Genomic DNA, 17,592 nt, shown 5'->3' with positions numbered 1-17,592 from the left:
TTCTCTCATCCTACACACCCAGTAAGTGGACACCTTAGTGTCAGATCACGCTCTTCCCGTTCTCTCATTCTACATACCCAGTAAGCTGCCAAATCTTGTTTCCTACCTTCACAACATCTTTTGTATATTTCACCTTCTCTCCACTCACTTAACCAAACCCTAGTTCATGCTCTCATCACCTCTCGCCAGGCTACAGCAATAGTCTTTTGGTTTGGTCTTTCTGTTTCAAGTCTGTCCTCAGTCTAGTACATCCTCCACTCAGCCTCCAAAGCACAGGTCTAACCTACTTCCCACTCGATAAACTTCAGAAGCCCCCTATCACCTACAGGATCATATATTAAATCCTATTTAACATTAAAGTCCTTCACCTCCTGGTCCCTTCCTACCTTTCCAGTCTTTTTATACTTTACTCCTTTCCACATACTCAACAATCTAGCAACACTGGCCTATTTGCTGTTCCTTACACATGAGACCCCATCCCTCAATTCTATGTCTTTTCACTGACTGTCTCCAATGTTTATAATGCTGTTCATCTCTTTCTACAGGCTTCCTTCAAAGAAATGCAAAAATGTGGTGTCTGCTCAAGAGAGAGTAGGAATCCTTAGAGAGCAGAGATGACATTTTTGTATTTTTATGAATCCCAGCACTTGACACAGTGCCTGGCATATAGTAAGTACTAAATAAATGCATAATGATTATTGACTGACAGGAAGGAAATTAAGAGAGACAATAACTTTGAAAGGAGTCAAATCCAAAGGCATCAGAACACAACACTCCAAGGCTTTCAAATTCACATTCAAGCCAAACTTTCAGCAGTTATACAAAACTCTTATCTTTTCCTAATGCTCCCTTTATTAATAAATCACATAAATTTCCATGGTCTCTTTCTCAAAAACTTCCAAATTCTGTGTACCCTCCATTTTCAGCAAAAGAATCATAGGAAATGAAGTTATTGGTGGGGAACAACACAGTAGCAGTTTAATAGTGCTATAGCAACAGCAAATAGCAAAGAGTTCAAAGATCCATTTCCCCACAGTCACAGGGCACAGGGTTCATAACCATGTTAATCAAAGTGATGTGACTTCTCTGAGGAAAAGTTTGTCATCCTAAAGCATCTAAACTCCTTTAGAACCATTACTGGATGTAAATGAAAGGAATAGTCACTAAAAACTTATCTTTTTAATTGTTTAAATTTCATTGGTGCAGAGGTTTCCATGAGAACTATCCCATCTAGGTCCATGAAACAGAAAAGTTATTCAAAAATCACACACTTATATGACTGGCATATGCCTACATAGAATATGCAATCTATTTTCAAATACATATTTCATTTACTTGGGGTCATTTAAACATTTTACTTTGAGTTTATCAAACCCAGCTGGACAAACTTTTCATTGCTTCTATTTCTTCATTATTGCTTTTTCAATAAGTATCAAATTATTTTTTTAGTTTTCACAATCCCTTGAGTTTCAAATTTTCTCCCCTTCCCTTTTCTCCTTCCTCCCCCCATAGCAGCATGTCATCAAATACAGATTCTACAAATACCTTCAACATTAAACATTAGTTAAGTTATAAAGAAGGATTATAACCAATGGAGTAAACAATGAGAAAGAAGGGACAAAACAAAACACAAAAGAGAGGGAGCAAGTAGTTTGCTTCAATTTGCATGACTGTAGTTCTCTCTCTGGATGTGGATATCCCTTTCCATCCATCATGAGTCTTTTGTAGTTGTCTTCTAACCTTGTATTGCTGAGAGGAGCCCAATCTATCAAAGTTAGTCATCACATATACACTGTGTCTGTAATGGTGTACAAAATTCTCCTAGTTCTGCTCTTCTCACTCAGCATCAGTTTATATGATTCTCTCCAGGTTATTATGAAGTCCATCTGCTCCTCATTTCTTATAGAATAATAGTATTCCATTACATTCATATACCACAATTTGTTTAGTCATTCCTCAATTGATGGGCATCCCCTTGATTTCCAGTTATTTTAATGACTTTTGCTGTTGTTCAATCGTTTTCAATCATGTCCAACTCTGTAATGTTATTTGGGGCTTTCTTGGCAAAGATGATAGAGTAGTCTGCCATTTTCTTTTCCAATTCATTTTACAGATATGGAAACTGAGGCAAACAGGGTTAAGTAACTTGTCCAGGATTACATAGCTAATAAGTGTGATGTCAGATTTGAACTCTGGTCTTCCTGACTCCAGGTCTATGACTTTATCCACTGTGCCACCTACCTGCCCCTTTTTAGTGACTACTGCTTCATAAATACATGCTATGCTTCCTTCATAATTTTTTCCCCTTCAGAATCTCTACTGAGTTCACTCTTTTTTTTATCCAAATAAATTGCTTTGTCCAATTCTAAAAAGTATCCTCTCAACAAAATTCACAAGTTGAGGCAGCATTATCATTTTAAGCTTTATTAGACTAAACCTGCCCTAACTTTTAGAATACTCTGTATTGTCAGAGGCCAACCATGATCAATGGTTATTTCTGCAATTATTTAAGTCTCCCTTTTATTTTTCTAAAAGTGCTTTGTAATTATATTTACATAATTCTTATGTTGGTTGGTAGATTAACTTGTAGATATTTTAGAGTTATTAAAAATAGAATTTCTATTGTATTTCTTCCTGATTTTTATTAGCATGGTACATACAGAAACACCAAAGATTTTCTGTATTAATTTGGTATCCTGCTGTCTTAGTGAAGCTATCATCTCACTGTTTCTTTGATGATTCTCTGGATTTTCTAAACATACTATATCAACTGCAAAAATGACCATTGTTTCCTTTCTGCTGATATTTATATCTTTATTTTTGTTCTCTTATCTTATTAGTACCACAAACATTTCTAGAATTATTAAATAATTATGGGGAGGGGTAACATCCCTGCCTTACTCCTGTTTGTACTGGGAAGGTTTATTGGGTTTCATCGTTGCAAATGATACTAGCTTTTTGCTTTAAATAATGTAAAAAAGGGCCCTTCCTTATCTATGATTTTATTTTTGTTATTAATTTGATTAATTGTGCTAATTGCTTTTATAAATGTTGAGTCATTCTTTCATCCTTCAAATGAATCTAACTTGGTCACAATGAATTACTTTCTAACTATAATTCTATAGATTCCTGCTGAAGATTTTCATTAAAATTTTTTTGCTTCAGCATTCTTTTTTTTTTTTTTTGCTTTTTGGAGTGGGAAAGCAGGGCAATTGGGGTTAAGTGACTTGCCCAAGGTCACACGACTAGTAAGTGTTAAGTATCTGAGACCAAATTTGAACTCAGGTCCTCCTGACTCCAGAGCCAGTGCTCTATTCACTGTAGCACCTAGCCGCCCCTTCAGCATTCTTTAGTATGAGTGCCTTATAGTTTTCTTTCCATGCATTATCTCTCATTTGAGTATCAGAACCATACCTGTGTGATAAAAAGGACTTTAGTTTTGAGGAAAATTTTTATGTCACAGGAATTAAGTACTTTTTTAAAATGTCTGACAGAATTCACTTGTAAATCCACTTAGTCCACGATTTCTTTTTCTTTTTCAGTTCATTATTGTCTTGTTTGACTTCTTTTTCTGAAACTGGCTTAAGATCTCTTATCTTTTGCTTTATTAGTTTGGAAACTTTATATTTTTTGTAGATACTCATCAACTTCCTTTGAAATTTCAGTTTTGCTGGCATATAATTATGTACTTGGATAACTAGAAAAATGGGGGTGCTCTCAATAAATAAGAAAGTTAGGAAAATGAGGGGGTTTAGAAAGATATGAGTTCTGTTTGAGGTATGCTGAGATGCCTAGGTTTGAGATGATATCTAAAGAGAGATGTACAACTGGAAGTTGAAGATGGAGGATAAGTGCTCAAAATTATGATGAATGCTGGATAGGAAGATGTGGGATTCATCTGCATAGAGATGAGAGCTGAACCTATAGGAAAGAACAAAAATAACTGAGTCGAGAGAGAGAAAAGAGAAAAAAGGACCTAGGATAGGATCAAAAAAGAAGAATGAATAGATGATTAATCTACAAAATAGACTGAGGAGTACCAAACAGGTAAGAAGAAAACTACAATATGATGAGAGATGCAAATCAAAACAACTCTGAGGTACCATATCACACCTATCAGATTGGCTAACATGACAAAACAGGAAAATGATAAAAGTTGGAGAGGATGTGGGAATGTTGGAACACTAATTCATTGTTGGAGGTGAACTGATCCAACCATTGTGGAGAGCAATTCTGAACTATGCCCAAGGGGCTATAAAAATGTGCATACCCTTTGACCCAGCAATACCACTTCTAGGGCTATTTCCCAAAGAGATCATAAAAATGGGAAAAGGACCCACATCTACAAAAATATTTATAGCAGCTCTCTTTGTGGTGGTCAAGAACTGGAAATGGAGGGGATGTCTATCAATTGGGAAATGGCTAAACAGGTTGTGGTATGTGAATGTAATGGAATACTATTGTGCTATAAGAAATGGTGAACAGGCGGACTTCAGAGAAACCTGGAAAGACTTATATGAATTGCTGCTGAGTGAGGGGAGCAGAACCAGGAGAACACTGTACACAGTAACAGCTACTGTGTGCGAGGACTGATTTTGATAGACAATGGAAGGACCTACACAATTCCAAAGGACACATGATGGAATATGACAGCCACATCCAGGGAAAGAACTATGGTGTCAGAATGGAGTGAAGTAGACTTTTCTTTTTTGTTTTATTTTTTCTTTTTCATAGTTTTTCTCATTCATTATAATTTCTCTACACAACATGACTTATGTGGAAATGTGTTTAATAGCAAAGTATGTGTAGAGCCCATATCAAATTGCAAACCATCTTGGGGAAGGAGGGGGAGAAAATTTAAAACTTACGGAAATGAATGTTGATAACTAATAACAAATAATTTAATAAATTGGGGGGAGGGGAAGAAAGTTAAGTTGAAAGAAAACTACAATAGAGGAGTTATCAAAAAACCCCAAGAGGAGAGAGTAACCTGAAAAAGGGATCAGAAACAGTGTGTCAAATAATACATAAAAGTCAAGGAGAATCAGGGCTGAAAAAAGACCAGTGCTTTAAAAACAAAATGATTGTTGCTGAGCTTAGAGGAAGCTGTCTCAGTCAAGTGTCACAGAAGATAGATCACAAGGGGCTAAATGGATGGGAGGTCAGACAGTGGAGGCAATAAATGTAGACTTTTTCTAGGAATTTATGAAAGGGATAAGAGATATAGGATAATAGTTTGGGAACAACTAAAGAGTCATATGAAGGGGCTTTTTAAGGACAAGGAAGATCAAGACATACTTGAGGGCAACAGGTAAGGAGTTGGTAGACAAGAAGAGTGAAAATTAGGGAAAGAGAGGGAATGGTCAAGAGGGAATATTCCAGAAAAAAACAGGAGATAGAACCAAAGGTACAATTAATTAGAGGTTGGTATTAGCAAACAAAGGGTGAGAGGATGAGTGAATGACATTGAAGTAATTGAAAGTATAGAACTGGAAAGCGAGTTTTTAACAGATAGCTCCAACAAAGTGAGGTTTTCTACTGAGGGACAGGGCAAAAGGAGTGTCTAAGTGGCTTGAGAAGATGATATTTCCTCTGTGGGGAATGCTTTGGGGAATTTTTATATATATATTTTTTTTTATTTTGCTTCTTGGAGGGCAACTGGGGTTAAGTGACTTGCCCAAGGTCACACGGCTAGTTTTTGTGTTGTGTCTGAGGCCAGATTTAAACTCAGGCCCTCCTAACTGCAGGGGTGGTACTCTATTCACTGCGCCACCTAGCCGCCCCTCAAATAAAGGCTCATTTTTTTTTATGAGCAATTGGGTGCTTTGGGGAATTTACCAGCAAAGAATAAAAGACTGATATGTAGCACTGAGTGCATGGTTGAAATTAAATAGTATACATTTATAGAGAGCCATGTGAGTTGGATATTTGGACTTCCTCTAAAACAAATCAGTAGCTTGACAAGGTGGGTGGTAGGTGTAACCCAGGGCTGAATTTGGTAAAACAATCAGTGGCAGGAAAAAAAGAAGATATTCAAAGGTCTAGAATGGTATAAAGTTGAACTGATTTAAGATTCTGAGGAATAAAAGTGAAGGCAGAAGAAAAGATTAGATTAGATTAGAAAAAAAAGAAAAGATTAGATTAGAAAGATTAGATGTTACAGTGAAGATGAAAAAAAAAGACAGGTTTAGAAGAGCCAAGGCACAGGGAGAAATCGAAAGATAGGAAAGTATGGTTACAGGAATTCCAGAGATATAGATATTGGGGATGGAGAATGTGAGTGATGGTGACATCAAGGGTATGACAGAACAATTCCTGTTGGTAGCTAAGGAGCAAATAACAAAAAATAAGGAGGTTAACCCAGAAGTTATTTGAGAGGATATCCAAAAGCAAAATTAAATCCCCAAGAATCATTACCAATTACTTCCTCATATGATATATCAAAGACATAACTTACATAAGCTACACTAAAAGTATTTTTCACAAGTAAATTCCAAAGTGTTTCATTTTATGAAGCTTAACAACCCAAGCAGGCAAATAGGGGCATGATAGATAGTGTAGGACCTGGAATTGGGAAGCCTTGAGTTCAAATATGGCCTCAGACATTTGCTAGCTGTGATACTAGGCAAGTCACTAAAACCTGTTTGCCTCAGTTTTCTCACTCTAAAATGGAGATAATAATAGCACCATCCTGCCAGGGCTGTTGTGAGATTTAAACAAGATATTTAATATAGTCTCTTAGTAGGCACTTTAATAAAGCTTGTTCATTTTCCTTCATTAAGCCTTCCCATCTTGAACTCTAGTACATATAGTTTTCAATTTACAAAAAAAAAAAGTTGTAAAAGTTCATTTGTGAGGAAGCTATTTGGAACTGGGACTTCATTTTCCCACTGAAACAAAGTTATAAATGACAATGCTCAAAAGTCCATTTTAATGCATATTGTAACTGAAATAACAATGTATCTCCCATTTCCCTTAGCCACCAAACATACAATTTGACAAAAGTTAAGGGAAACCCTGTTTCTACAGACAAGGACTGTTCCTTCTGCACATCTGGATGGGGAGGAACTACTCATTCTTTTTTCCAGGAATTTATAAACTAAGTGCCTGTTGTAAGGGTTATGGGATTTAAAGATCTTCCATGCCCCATTGTACTTGCTGACGTAGCAGGAAGGGGCGGAGCAAGAGGAAGCAGAAGCCAAGCTAGAGTTCCTGCGGTGGCTACGGTGGCAGCGGCAGCAGAGGCAGTGGCAGCGGCAGTGGCAGCGCGAAGCCCTTTTTGAGTCAGCCAGAATTTCTGCTAAGGACTCCTGCTGAGGACTGCCAAGGGCTGGAGCTGCTGGGAGCACGCTTCCAGGACGCTGGGTGGTTGCTGTGAGTGGGGAGAGGAGGACCTTTGCCTGAGGTAGCCTGTTCTGTTTTAAAGGCTTGAGAATGTGGGTGCTCTCTACTTTATCTACCTGTGCCAATTTCATAACTACTCTGATGGCTTTCACCTTCTGGTTTTGGGACTCAGTCTTTTGGTATCTTAATAAATTTTCTAGCTTATTCCCCCATATGGCATGCATGATATATTTTGTGATGGATAATTATATCAGCATATCTGTAATCTCCATAGGCATTGTGAATATGGCATTGCTGATACACCTGTATATTTTGAAAGCAGGCCATCTAGGGGCGGCTAGGTGGCACAGTGAATAGAGCACTGGCCCTGGAGTCAGAAGGACCTGAATTCAAATTCGGCCTCAGACACTTAACACTTACTAGCCATGTGAACTTGGGCAAGTCACTTAACACCAATTGCCCTGCCCTCCCCCCTCCAAAAAAACAAAACAAAACAAAACCCAAAACATATTAAGAAAGAGATCTAAGTGATTTACTCAAAATCTCAGAAATCCAGTGAAATGGCCAAGAATAAAATTAATGCCTAATCAGCATAACTTACTCTTTATTAGACTATTTTAGCTTGTGTCTACATATCCAGTTAGTGGGAATATGGTATGTTTTCCATTTCACTGTTATCTGAAGAAAAGTAAAAGATACAGTATTGCAACTTCTAAAAGTTTTGCTTTCATAGCTGATATTTTAAATCAATTTCATAAGGACATCAGCTTTCATCTCAAGAACTTTATATTTTTTCTTTATTCCTAAGGGCCCTTTCTGAAAGCATAGTTGGTGCCTGAGAGTCGTTTTAACATCTTTAAAAAGAGTAACTTTGCCATTAATTGGAACTGGAAAGAAAAAAAAATATGCTAAAACTTCATAATTAAGAAATGTTAGGTATAAATCTGCATGGCCTACTGGCAATTTAACCAGGTTTAGCATGAGTCTCTTCTAAATCAGAAGTAAAGGCACAACTTTGGTCTGGACTAAATTTTCTATTCTGCTGTATCCTGCTTTATTCAAAGACTATCTCTCCTCTAAGATGATGCATAAGCATCCCCCCAGTCCTGGAATGTGCTCTCTAATCACCTGTACCTCTTGGAATCCCTGGTTTCCTCCAAATCTCAGCTCAAGAGCCATCTCTTACATAAAGTTTTTCCTCATCCCCCTCATTATTAGTATTCTGTTTTGACTATTTTCTGCTCATACTTACTGCTCCTTTCTCTGGAATCCTCTTGCAATATACATAGGATTTAACGGTTAAATATTATCTGATACTACTAATCTCTCCATCTGAGTCTGAGAGTATTTGCCTGGTATTTCATTCTTGTACCCTCCCCCCCAAAAAACCTCATTCATTCAACAAATACTAGTAAAGAGCTTACAATGGAGAAAAGACATGTATAACCATAAATATAACACAAAACAGAACATTATAAGTGTACAAGATCCATATGTTACTACAAGAACGAGGTGCTATGAGTGTTCATTGGAAGAAGAGATTTCTGGTTCAGGAGATTAGGGAAAGCATCATCTAAATAGTGGTATTTAATTGGCCTTTAATTTAAAAAATAGGTGATTTTTCTTTTTGTTTTATTCTGAACTTAACATACACTAAATAAAATGTATAATCCCATCTACATAATAGAATAGAAAAAGAGGATTGTTGTAGCTCTTTATAATGCATAGCTAATTTTTACATTTTAAGGATAGAGTAAGTTTAACCTGTAGCTTTCAAAGCTGTTCTGCTTGTCTGCATTGATGATTTCAATAGAGATTTGAAGGGAAAGAATGGCATTTTAGGTTTAAAAAATGGTATGGGCCAAGGCACAGAAATGTAAAAACATGCAATGTGGTCAAAGGGTGGCAAAGCAATATAGTTTAGCTAGAGAACAGAGGATGAAACGAAGAGTAGCTTGAGATGAAATTCAAAAGGTAGGGTGGAACCAAATTGTAAAAGGCTAGGTGAAGGAACCTGACTTTATTCAGTAAACCTGAATTTGAATTTTAATCAGTAAGCAATCATTGAAAGTGTTTAAACAGTGTAGCAACCTGATGAGAGAGCTGTGCATTAGGAAGGTTAATCAGAGATGCAAGACAGGGTTTTGAGAAGAAAAAAAAATTATTGGGAGGCTATTGAAATACTCCAAGAGAGAGGAAATGAAAACCTTAAATAGGATGGGGCCAGTAAAGAGAGAATTGGTTAAGAGATAATGTAGAACTAAGACTACTGAATTTAGTGACTAATTGGATATAAATAGAGAGAAGTCTAATTAGGCTTTCTAGTCTTAACAGTGTCTAAAATGGCCCCCAAAAGAGTTTCGGAGAAACCAGGGAAAACTTATATGAACAATGAATTGTTTAGAATCAGAACAATTCATACAATAACAATAACACTAAGAATAAACAACTTTGAAAGGCTTAAGAAGCAGGAGTCAGGGCGACTAGGTGGCATGTGAATAGAGCAGGAGTCAGGAGGATCTGAGTTCAAATGTGGCCTCAGACATAAGCCCTGTGAACTTGAGCAAGTCACTTAACCCCAATTGTCTTGCCTTCCCCCCTCCAAAAAAAATGTTATCATTATCACATCTATACAGATGACTTCTAGATCTTCCGGTTTTAATCTCTCTCCACAGCACTACTGACAGACATATCACCAGTTACCTAATGGACTAAATGTCCTATAGGCATCTAAAATTTGACATTCCAAAATGGAACTCAGTATCTTTACCCAAAAACTCATCCTTTCCCTTAATTTCCTTATATCTGTGCAGGGCACAACCATTCTTCTAATCACTAACCTTACAGTCAACTTTGACTTTTCATTCTGCCCAGTTCTCATATGCAATCAGCTGCCAAGTGCTGTCAAGTCCAATTCAACATCTCTAACATCTGTCCACTTCCTTCAACTTATCCCAAAACCACCCTAGTCCAGACCCTCAACACTTCTGGCTTAGACTATTGCAATATAATCTGTTAACTGATATCCTGGCCTCAAGCTTCTCCCCTCTGCAATCTCATCCTCCACAGAATTGCTAAATTGATATTAGTAAAGCATAGGCCTAATCATGTCACTTCCCTGCCCACAAAGCTTCAGCAGTTTCCTATTGTCTCTAAGATAAACTACAAACTCCTTTGTTTGGCATTTAAAGCCCTTCAACAATTCTGGTTCTAGCTTATGTTTCCAGGCAGATCACACATTACTCCCTCTTGAACACCCTATACCCTAGCCAAGCTGGTTTACTTTCTGCTCCCCACACATTTCATCTTCCTTATCCATGCCTTCACAAAAGCTAACCCGGGGCCTGGAATGCTTTTCCTCTTTAACTCCTATTTTAGAATGCCTAGCATCTTTCAAGGTTCTGCTCAAATGGCACTTCTTTCAAAAGACCTTTCCTGATGCTCCCAGTCCCTAGTGTCCTGCCCTGCTGTTCAGTCATTTCAGTTCTGTCCAACTCCTCATATCCCTTTTTGGAGTCTTTTTTTCAAAGATACTGGAGTGGTTTGCCATTTCCTTCTCCAGCTCATTTGACAAACAAGGGAACTAAGCCCATCCAGGTGAAGTGACTAGCCTTAGGTCACCCACATCTAGTTAAGTGTCTGAGGCACTCTATCCACTGCGCCACCTAGCTGCCCTTCTCCTAGGTTGTGCCCTGCCTTACTTCCCCAACATTACTTTGTATATATTTTCTATTTAGTTACATGTATGACATGTTGATTCTCATATAAAGGCAGCACAAGGCATGGATGGTCTCTGTATTCCAGGTAATCAGCATGGAGTCTGTGTAAATAGATGCTTAATAAATACTTGTGAATGAATAAATGTTTTCTGGGTTTTAGTTTCCTGTCCATAAAAATAAGGGATGAACTACTAGATCAGTGGTGTCAAACTCAAAATAGAAACAGGTACCACTAAGCTATACAAAAAGAACTTTGTGGGCCAAACCTATTAATATTAACAATGTTCTATTGTGGCTTTTTTTTTTTAAGTTAAATACTACCTAATTACATTTTAATCTACCTCTGGCTCAGGCTGCAATGCCTCCCTCTAGCTGCCTGTTTGACAAATCTGAAATAGATGATCATCTTTATCTCCTCTATATGATCACTTTTAGCTCTAAAAAGCTACAATTACAGGATCCCTGCCTGTTTTATGTGTCTTGTCGCTGCAAATAAAATATAAGCTCCTGGAAGGCAGAAACCACATAAAATCACATAATCACAAAATATAAGAGTTGAAAGGACCTTAAAAGTCCTCTGCTCCAATATATACCAAAACAAATACCATTTGGAACAACCCCAACAAAGCAGTATCCAGCCTCTACTTGAAATCTGCAATGACAGGGGAACCTGATAACTCTTTCAGGCAGTCAGTAATCAACTGGCTGATCATGAGATAGGTACTCTTTATATCAAAACAAAAAAATGCCCCTCTGCAACTTCTACCAGCATTCCTAATTCTGCCCTTTAAAACCAAACCAAACAAATCTGTTTTTTTTTTTTTTTGCTTTTTGGAGGGGGAAAGGTAGGGCAATTGGGGTTGAGTTGCCCAAGGCCACACAGCCAGTAAGTATTAAGTGTCTGAGGCCGAATTTGAACTCAGGTCCTCCTGACTCCAGGGCTGGTACTCTATTCACTGCTCCACCTGGCTGCCCCCAAAACCAATCTAATACCTCATCAACATAAGAGCCCTAAAAGTGACTAATAATACCCATAGTAAACACTCAACTACTTGACTGGTTGTTCCACAACTTGCTAATGACATATTCTATATTGGTCTAATGACATATTCTATATTGGTAGCCAAAAGGAAAAACAAACAACTCCCCCCCCACCCCGCAAAAAAAAAAAAAAAAAAAAAAAGGGCAGTGAACAATCTGTTCATAGCAAAGGTTCTCAAAGGTTCTCAAAAAATTCTCAGAATGAATTTCTCAGTATTAAGCCTACAGTCCTGAGTCACAGAGCATTTGCAAAAGGATGGATTCCAGATGATTACATTAAGAAGAGAGTCACTGTTAGCACTGATAAAAGAAGGGGAAAAGCATTCTCCGGCAGCATTCTCCTACAATCTGAGCCCTTCTTTTGTTCTACCTACCCCTCAAAAGTTTGAGCTGAAATAAGATCAGAAGTAACAAAAGAACCAACTTGCCTTTACCAGTAGGGAGCCACAAATGTGAACAAAAAATGTGCCTAAGATATATTAATTAAGAAGACAAGCAGAAAGAAGCTTCAAACAATTAGCAAGAACAGAAATGTACATGATAAAACATTGACTGATAATGTGCCCACCTCGAAAAAACATGATTTAATGAAAAGACCACTGGACCTAGAACTGGGAAACCTGTGTTTGAATTCTAAGCTGACATTTACTAGTTTGGACTTGGGAAAACCACTTAAACTTGCCTCTCTTGAACCATCTGCAAAATGGGGATATTCCCTAATAGAGGTGTTATATAAACTTGAAATGGTAGGGGCGTCCAGGTGGCGCAGCGAGTAAGAGCACCGGCCTGGGATTGGTTCTGGCCTCAGATACTTGGCACCCACACAAAATAACTGGCGGTGTAACCCTGAGCAAGTTGCTTAACCCCCAATTGCTTTTTAAAAAATAAATAAATAAACTTGTAATGGCAAGCACAGAAGTAGTTCACACCTTGTTTCAGCTATTGAATTAACACCTTGTTTCAATTCAAATTTCTTTTGAGCCTTGTATCAAGTCTGTTAAGAAACAGAACATGTGAAACCCACAGTTTGTGAATCCTAGAACTCATGAACTCTTGCAACAGGAAGGGGAGGAGCTAATGACCATATATAAGGAGAATTTTCAGGCTAGAGACAGAAGAACTGAAAAGAGGACTCTTGTGGTGGCAGAGTCAAGAGAAAGAAATCTTGGGGTATCCCAGTACTCTGTCTGCTCTGAATGTGTTGATATTTGTTTGTGATACTTTGTACAGAAGCCCTGGGTCCTTACTGGAAGCCCTGAAAGAGGATTTTCTGGTTGTATGTTTACAGAAGTCCTGGAGGAGGGTTTTGTAGGTCCTGGGACTTTACTGATGATTTGTGCTGACCTCTCGGACCTTGTGTGTGGGTCTGTGTTGATTTCTATGTTGATGATTTGTGTTGAGTTTTCAGATCTTATTGGTGGGTCTGAGTTGATTTCACAGGCAGATAGTGAATGATGGTGCTGGCAATGTGCATGAATATTATTGGGGCTCTGTTAAGCTTTGTCTTCCCAGAAACAGGAACTGTGAAGGAGTTGAGGTGGACTGCACACTGTGAGCCTCAATATGGAACAGGACAAAGAACTGGACAAGGAACTGGGAGCTACCTGCCTTTGAACCCAGACAACAGGGACCATGGAAGAGGAACCATGGAAGCTGAGAGCCAGCCTCAAGTCAAGTTGAAAGAAGACTTTACTTGGATACTGTGCACTGACTGAGAAGATTATGATTTACTGTGACCTAGGGGTGGAGAACTTTGACTTTTCTACTTTGTGATTGAATTAAGGATTTTACGATTGACTAAATGAATATACTTTGTTGAAAATTATGTGACTGTTTTGGTGAAAACTATGTGACCATTTTAGTGATAAGTTGTGGAGCTGTGACATGGTGAATACTGTACTTGATTTTCTGTGATAAGTTGTAACACTGTGAATGCTGTACCTTGATTTTCTGTAAATTTTTTACCCTGATTTGTTATTGAATAAATAGAGAGTTTGCTATACTAAGTAATCAGAACCTTGAAAGCTGTTCACAAGCAGTAATCCTTTGGAAAGCTGCTCGTGAGTGGCTTTACAAAACTTTGTTGGTCCAGAAATATCAACAATGCAGGGATTTCCTGATGTAGGAACTCATGATGTAGATTGGCAGCTTACATATAACAGTCTTCTTAGAAGGTTATCTGGGCTAAGAAGTTAAGTGGCTTGCCCAGGGTCACAAAGTAAAAAGTGTCAGAGGTAAGAATTAACCCAAATTATCCTGACTCCAAGGATGACCTTTTATCCATTTAAACACTCCACTTGCTGGGAGCATTAAATAAGATGAATCTAAGAAATTATTACCATAACCTCTGTTAGTCACAATTTCAGAGGACAGATGATGAAAAATACTCCCTACTTTCAGAAAGAGAGGGGCAAGGTATGCACAAGATACTCATTTTTGGATATGACCTACATGGGAATTTGTTTTGCTTAACTATGCATATTTGTTACAAAGTTTCCCTCACATACACACACCAGGGCAGGAGAGGTGAGTAGGGGAGAAAATGCCTATCAATTGAAAAACAAAAAGAACTATTACTTCTGTTATCTTTTCTCCCTAATTACCTCTTTTCTGTTCTCTAACATACTGATCCCCCTTTCTCTATTATTACCCTGTTAATTCTCTCTATAAACTACTTTTTGTCCTACATTTTTGGCCACTATATTTATAGCCTGCCTTCATCTGTAATCTTTTTCTCATAGCATGTAAATGATTATCATCAGAGTCTAAACGTTAAAGAATAGATATAATTGAACTATCAATTCCAACAACCCACCACTTAGGGAAATTTGAAAATATTGGTAAAACTATGTCTTCACATCCCTCTAAGGACACTACACAAATGAAACCTAAAAGGGAAGGATTTTATTTTTCTCACTCAAATACTTGTGTTCTAACTCTTCAGTTATATGATTTTCCTCTCTGACCACCAAGGCCTTCAAGTCCCTGCAAATGGGCAATTTTACATTAATACAGGCTTCCAAACCCAGACCTAAATGACAAGCTGACTCCACCGTGGTTCATCCTGGGGGTTTCCCTTGATTCTGTTCTTGTTCTGGAAAGCAGCCTACTGCTATTCTGTCACTGCTGAAGTGAATCAACCAAGCTGCTTTTCCTCATCACCAAATGGCGAAAATTTTAGTAAGAACCAACTTGGGAACCTTTCCAACTTGGTGAAAGAGAAGACACAGAAAAACAAAAACTCACGTATAAAGCCTTCAGGCCCATCTCGGTGAATAAGATGGAAATTACATCCCTGTTATTCACCATCCCTGGTCACCAAACTGTAGGGTCGATGAGACAGGGCCATGGTCAGTCACAATTAAGGAATTTATAAGGGTCCAGGAGAGAATTAACTCTGATTGCCCCAGTCTCCTACGCGCCCGAAAAACCAGAAGTATACGAAATGGCACAATTGGGAGAAGGAGGAGAGGAAGACAGGATCGAGGACTGAGATAAACCTCGAGTTCACGCCAGCAAAAGGAGGAAGCACGGGTGGGGGAGGTCAGTTTGACCCTTGACCTTTCCCAGGGGCTCCCCTAGTCCTCGTCCTAGGGACAGCAAGGAGGGCTCACCTCCTACTCCAAGTAGCGCCAGGTCGTCTTCCTGCTCCCCACCTCATCCCAACCTTGGTACAGGTAACTTTCTCCCTCCCCCAGCCCACCCGACCCCAGCCACTGGGAACCTGCACCCCGCATATGGCAAGCACAGAGCCACCGCGATGCACTGTGGGAATAGTAGTCCCCAGGAGCGCTTCAGCCGCGGTCACCGATGGAGGACCGGACTGCCGCTCCCAGAAGCCTCCTGGTCTCGGCTTCCCCCAGCACCGTCTGCCTCACCTGTTCCACGGAGGTGACCGTCTCCACCGCGTCGTCTTGCAACCGCTCCTGCACGTGCTCTGGGCTCAGGCAGTACAGTGACTCGGACCAGGCTGGAGGAAGGGGAGAAGGGAAATAGGAAAAGGAAGAAGCAGCGGCGGCAGCCATGGCTTTAAAAAAAAAAAAACACAGCTGGCGGCAGACCGGACTCAACCTCGTCAAACTGCAACGCGTAGCGTATTGAAACCCAGGCGGGCCAAGGCGGCTACGGCAAGCGGAGGCAGCCAGAAAGTACCGAAGGCGAATCTTCCTCCCTCCCTCCCCGCCCTCTAAGACGCGTACTGTTGCACATTTTTTCCCTAGGCGAATTGCGAGGATGTTGCCGCCCCTCTTAGGGGGGAGGAAGCTGCTGCAATATGCTTAGCCCAGAGGAGACTGGAAAAGAAAACAACTTGGCTTGGAGTTGCGTTTCAGATAGAGTCCTGGTAGTGGGAGTGCAATTTCCACGTTTTCTCCTGCCCAGATCTAATCCTCACCTAGATTTATAATAACAATAATACTAATACGTATTGATATGTTTTGTTTCTACACAACAGATATTTCCCAACAAACATCCAACCGAGTTCAATTTGATTACTTTCTACTAACAGAAAGAAGAGATAGGTCTTTAAACTTCAACAATATGGTATGAAGACTTAACCACAGTTTTGTTTTCCTCTCCTTTCTGACTTCATTTACATTGTTGCAATCTTTGTGTAGCTTGTTCTTTTGGCTCTGCAAAACTTCTCTCGCATCTTCCCATGTGTCTTTGGAATGGCGATTACGTTCGCGAATACATTATATAATGCTCCTAACACCATAGACTTTAATATAATTTATTCATTCTCCAAATACTGGGCACATACTTTGTTTCCAGTTTTTTGTCGTCACAAATGTTACTATGATTTTTTTTTTCGTGTCTTGCTGTCAGTAGCTTTCGTAGCTCATCAACCCATAGAATCCAAGTCCTAAAGTTTAGAAGGGGTCTCAGAATTCAAATAGTACAACACTTAATTTTACAAATAAAGAAACTGAATCAGCACAGGGAAGTTAATCAATTTACCTAAAGTCACACAGGTAGCAAGCATCGGAAGAAGAATTTAAAACCACACCAATCAATAACGTTAATTAAGCATCTATTACGTGAGAGATCATGTAATCTCTCTGGAGATACAAAAACAGGCAAAAGATAGCACCTGCCCTCAAGGAATTTACAATCTAATGAATTACAGAGCCAGTATATTCATGTCTAATCCCACTAAGGGTATCTCTATGTGATGAACATTTTGTAGGTATGAACAATTTAATAATTTGTTGCCTAATTTCTAACTGTTTCAAGAACAGTTAAAGTAACTCACAGTTGTGTCAGAAGTAAATTAGCTTACAACATTCAGTTTTCCCACAGCAGGGATGTGCTGGAGCCAGCTCTCAGGATTGTTAAATTTTCAATACCAGTGTTCAAAACTCCTTAGAAATTGGTAATCAGGGGGTGGCTAGGTGCTACAGTGAATAGAGCACTGGCTCTGGAATCAGGAGGACATGAGTTCAAATGTAGTCTGAGACACTTAACACTTACTAGGCTTGTGACCTTG

At 38.9% G+C, this 17,592-nt stretch overlaps 1 protein-coding gene across 5 annotated transcripts in view; it reads right to left on the bottom strand.

Annotated features, from left to right (window-relative positions):
* FNTB (farnesyltransferase, CAAX box, subunit beta) overlaps positions 1 to 16,686 on the bottom strand; it is a 103,215-nt gene extending 86,529 nt beyond the window's left edge. For 2 of the 5 annotated variants that reach the window (XM_069082380.1, XM_069082381.1), the window contains exon 1: positions 15,983 to 16,685. In XM_069082380.1, the coding sequence (XP_068938481.1) occupies positions 15,983 to 16,129 (147 nt within the window). In that variant the 5' untranslated portion in view covers positions 16,130 to 16,685. The other 3 variants (XM_069082384.1, XM_069082382.1, XM_069082383.1) reach the window with 3 other exon arrangements.
* Positions 16,687 to 17,592: the final 906 nt, after the last annotated feature.

Source organism: Petaurus breviceps, unplaced genomic scaffold (genome assembly GCF_028583685.1).
Source record: "Petaurus breviceps papuanus isolate PSGF00001 unplaced genomic scaffold, PetGlider_PUasm1.0 164, whole genome shotgun sequence".
NCBI lineage: Eukaryota > Metazoa > Chordata > Mammalia > Diprotodontia > Petauridae > Petaurus > Petaurus breviceps.
The sequence above is the reverse complement of the archived record's forward strand: the minus strand, read 5'-3'. Positions and strand labels throughout refer to the sequence as shown.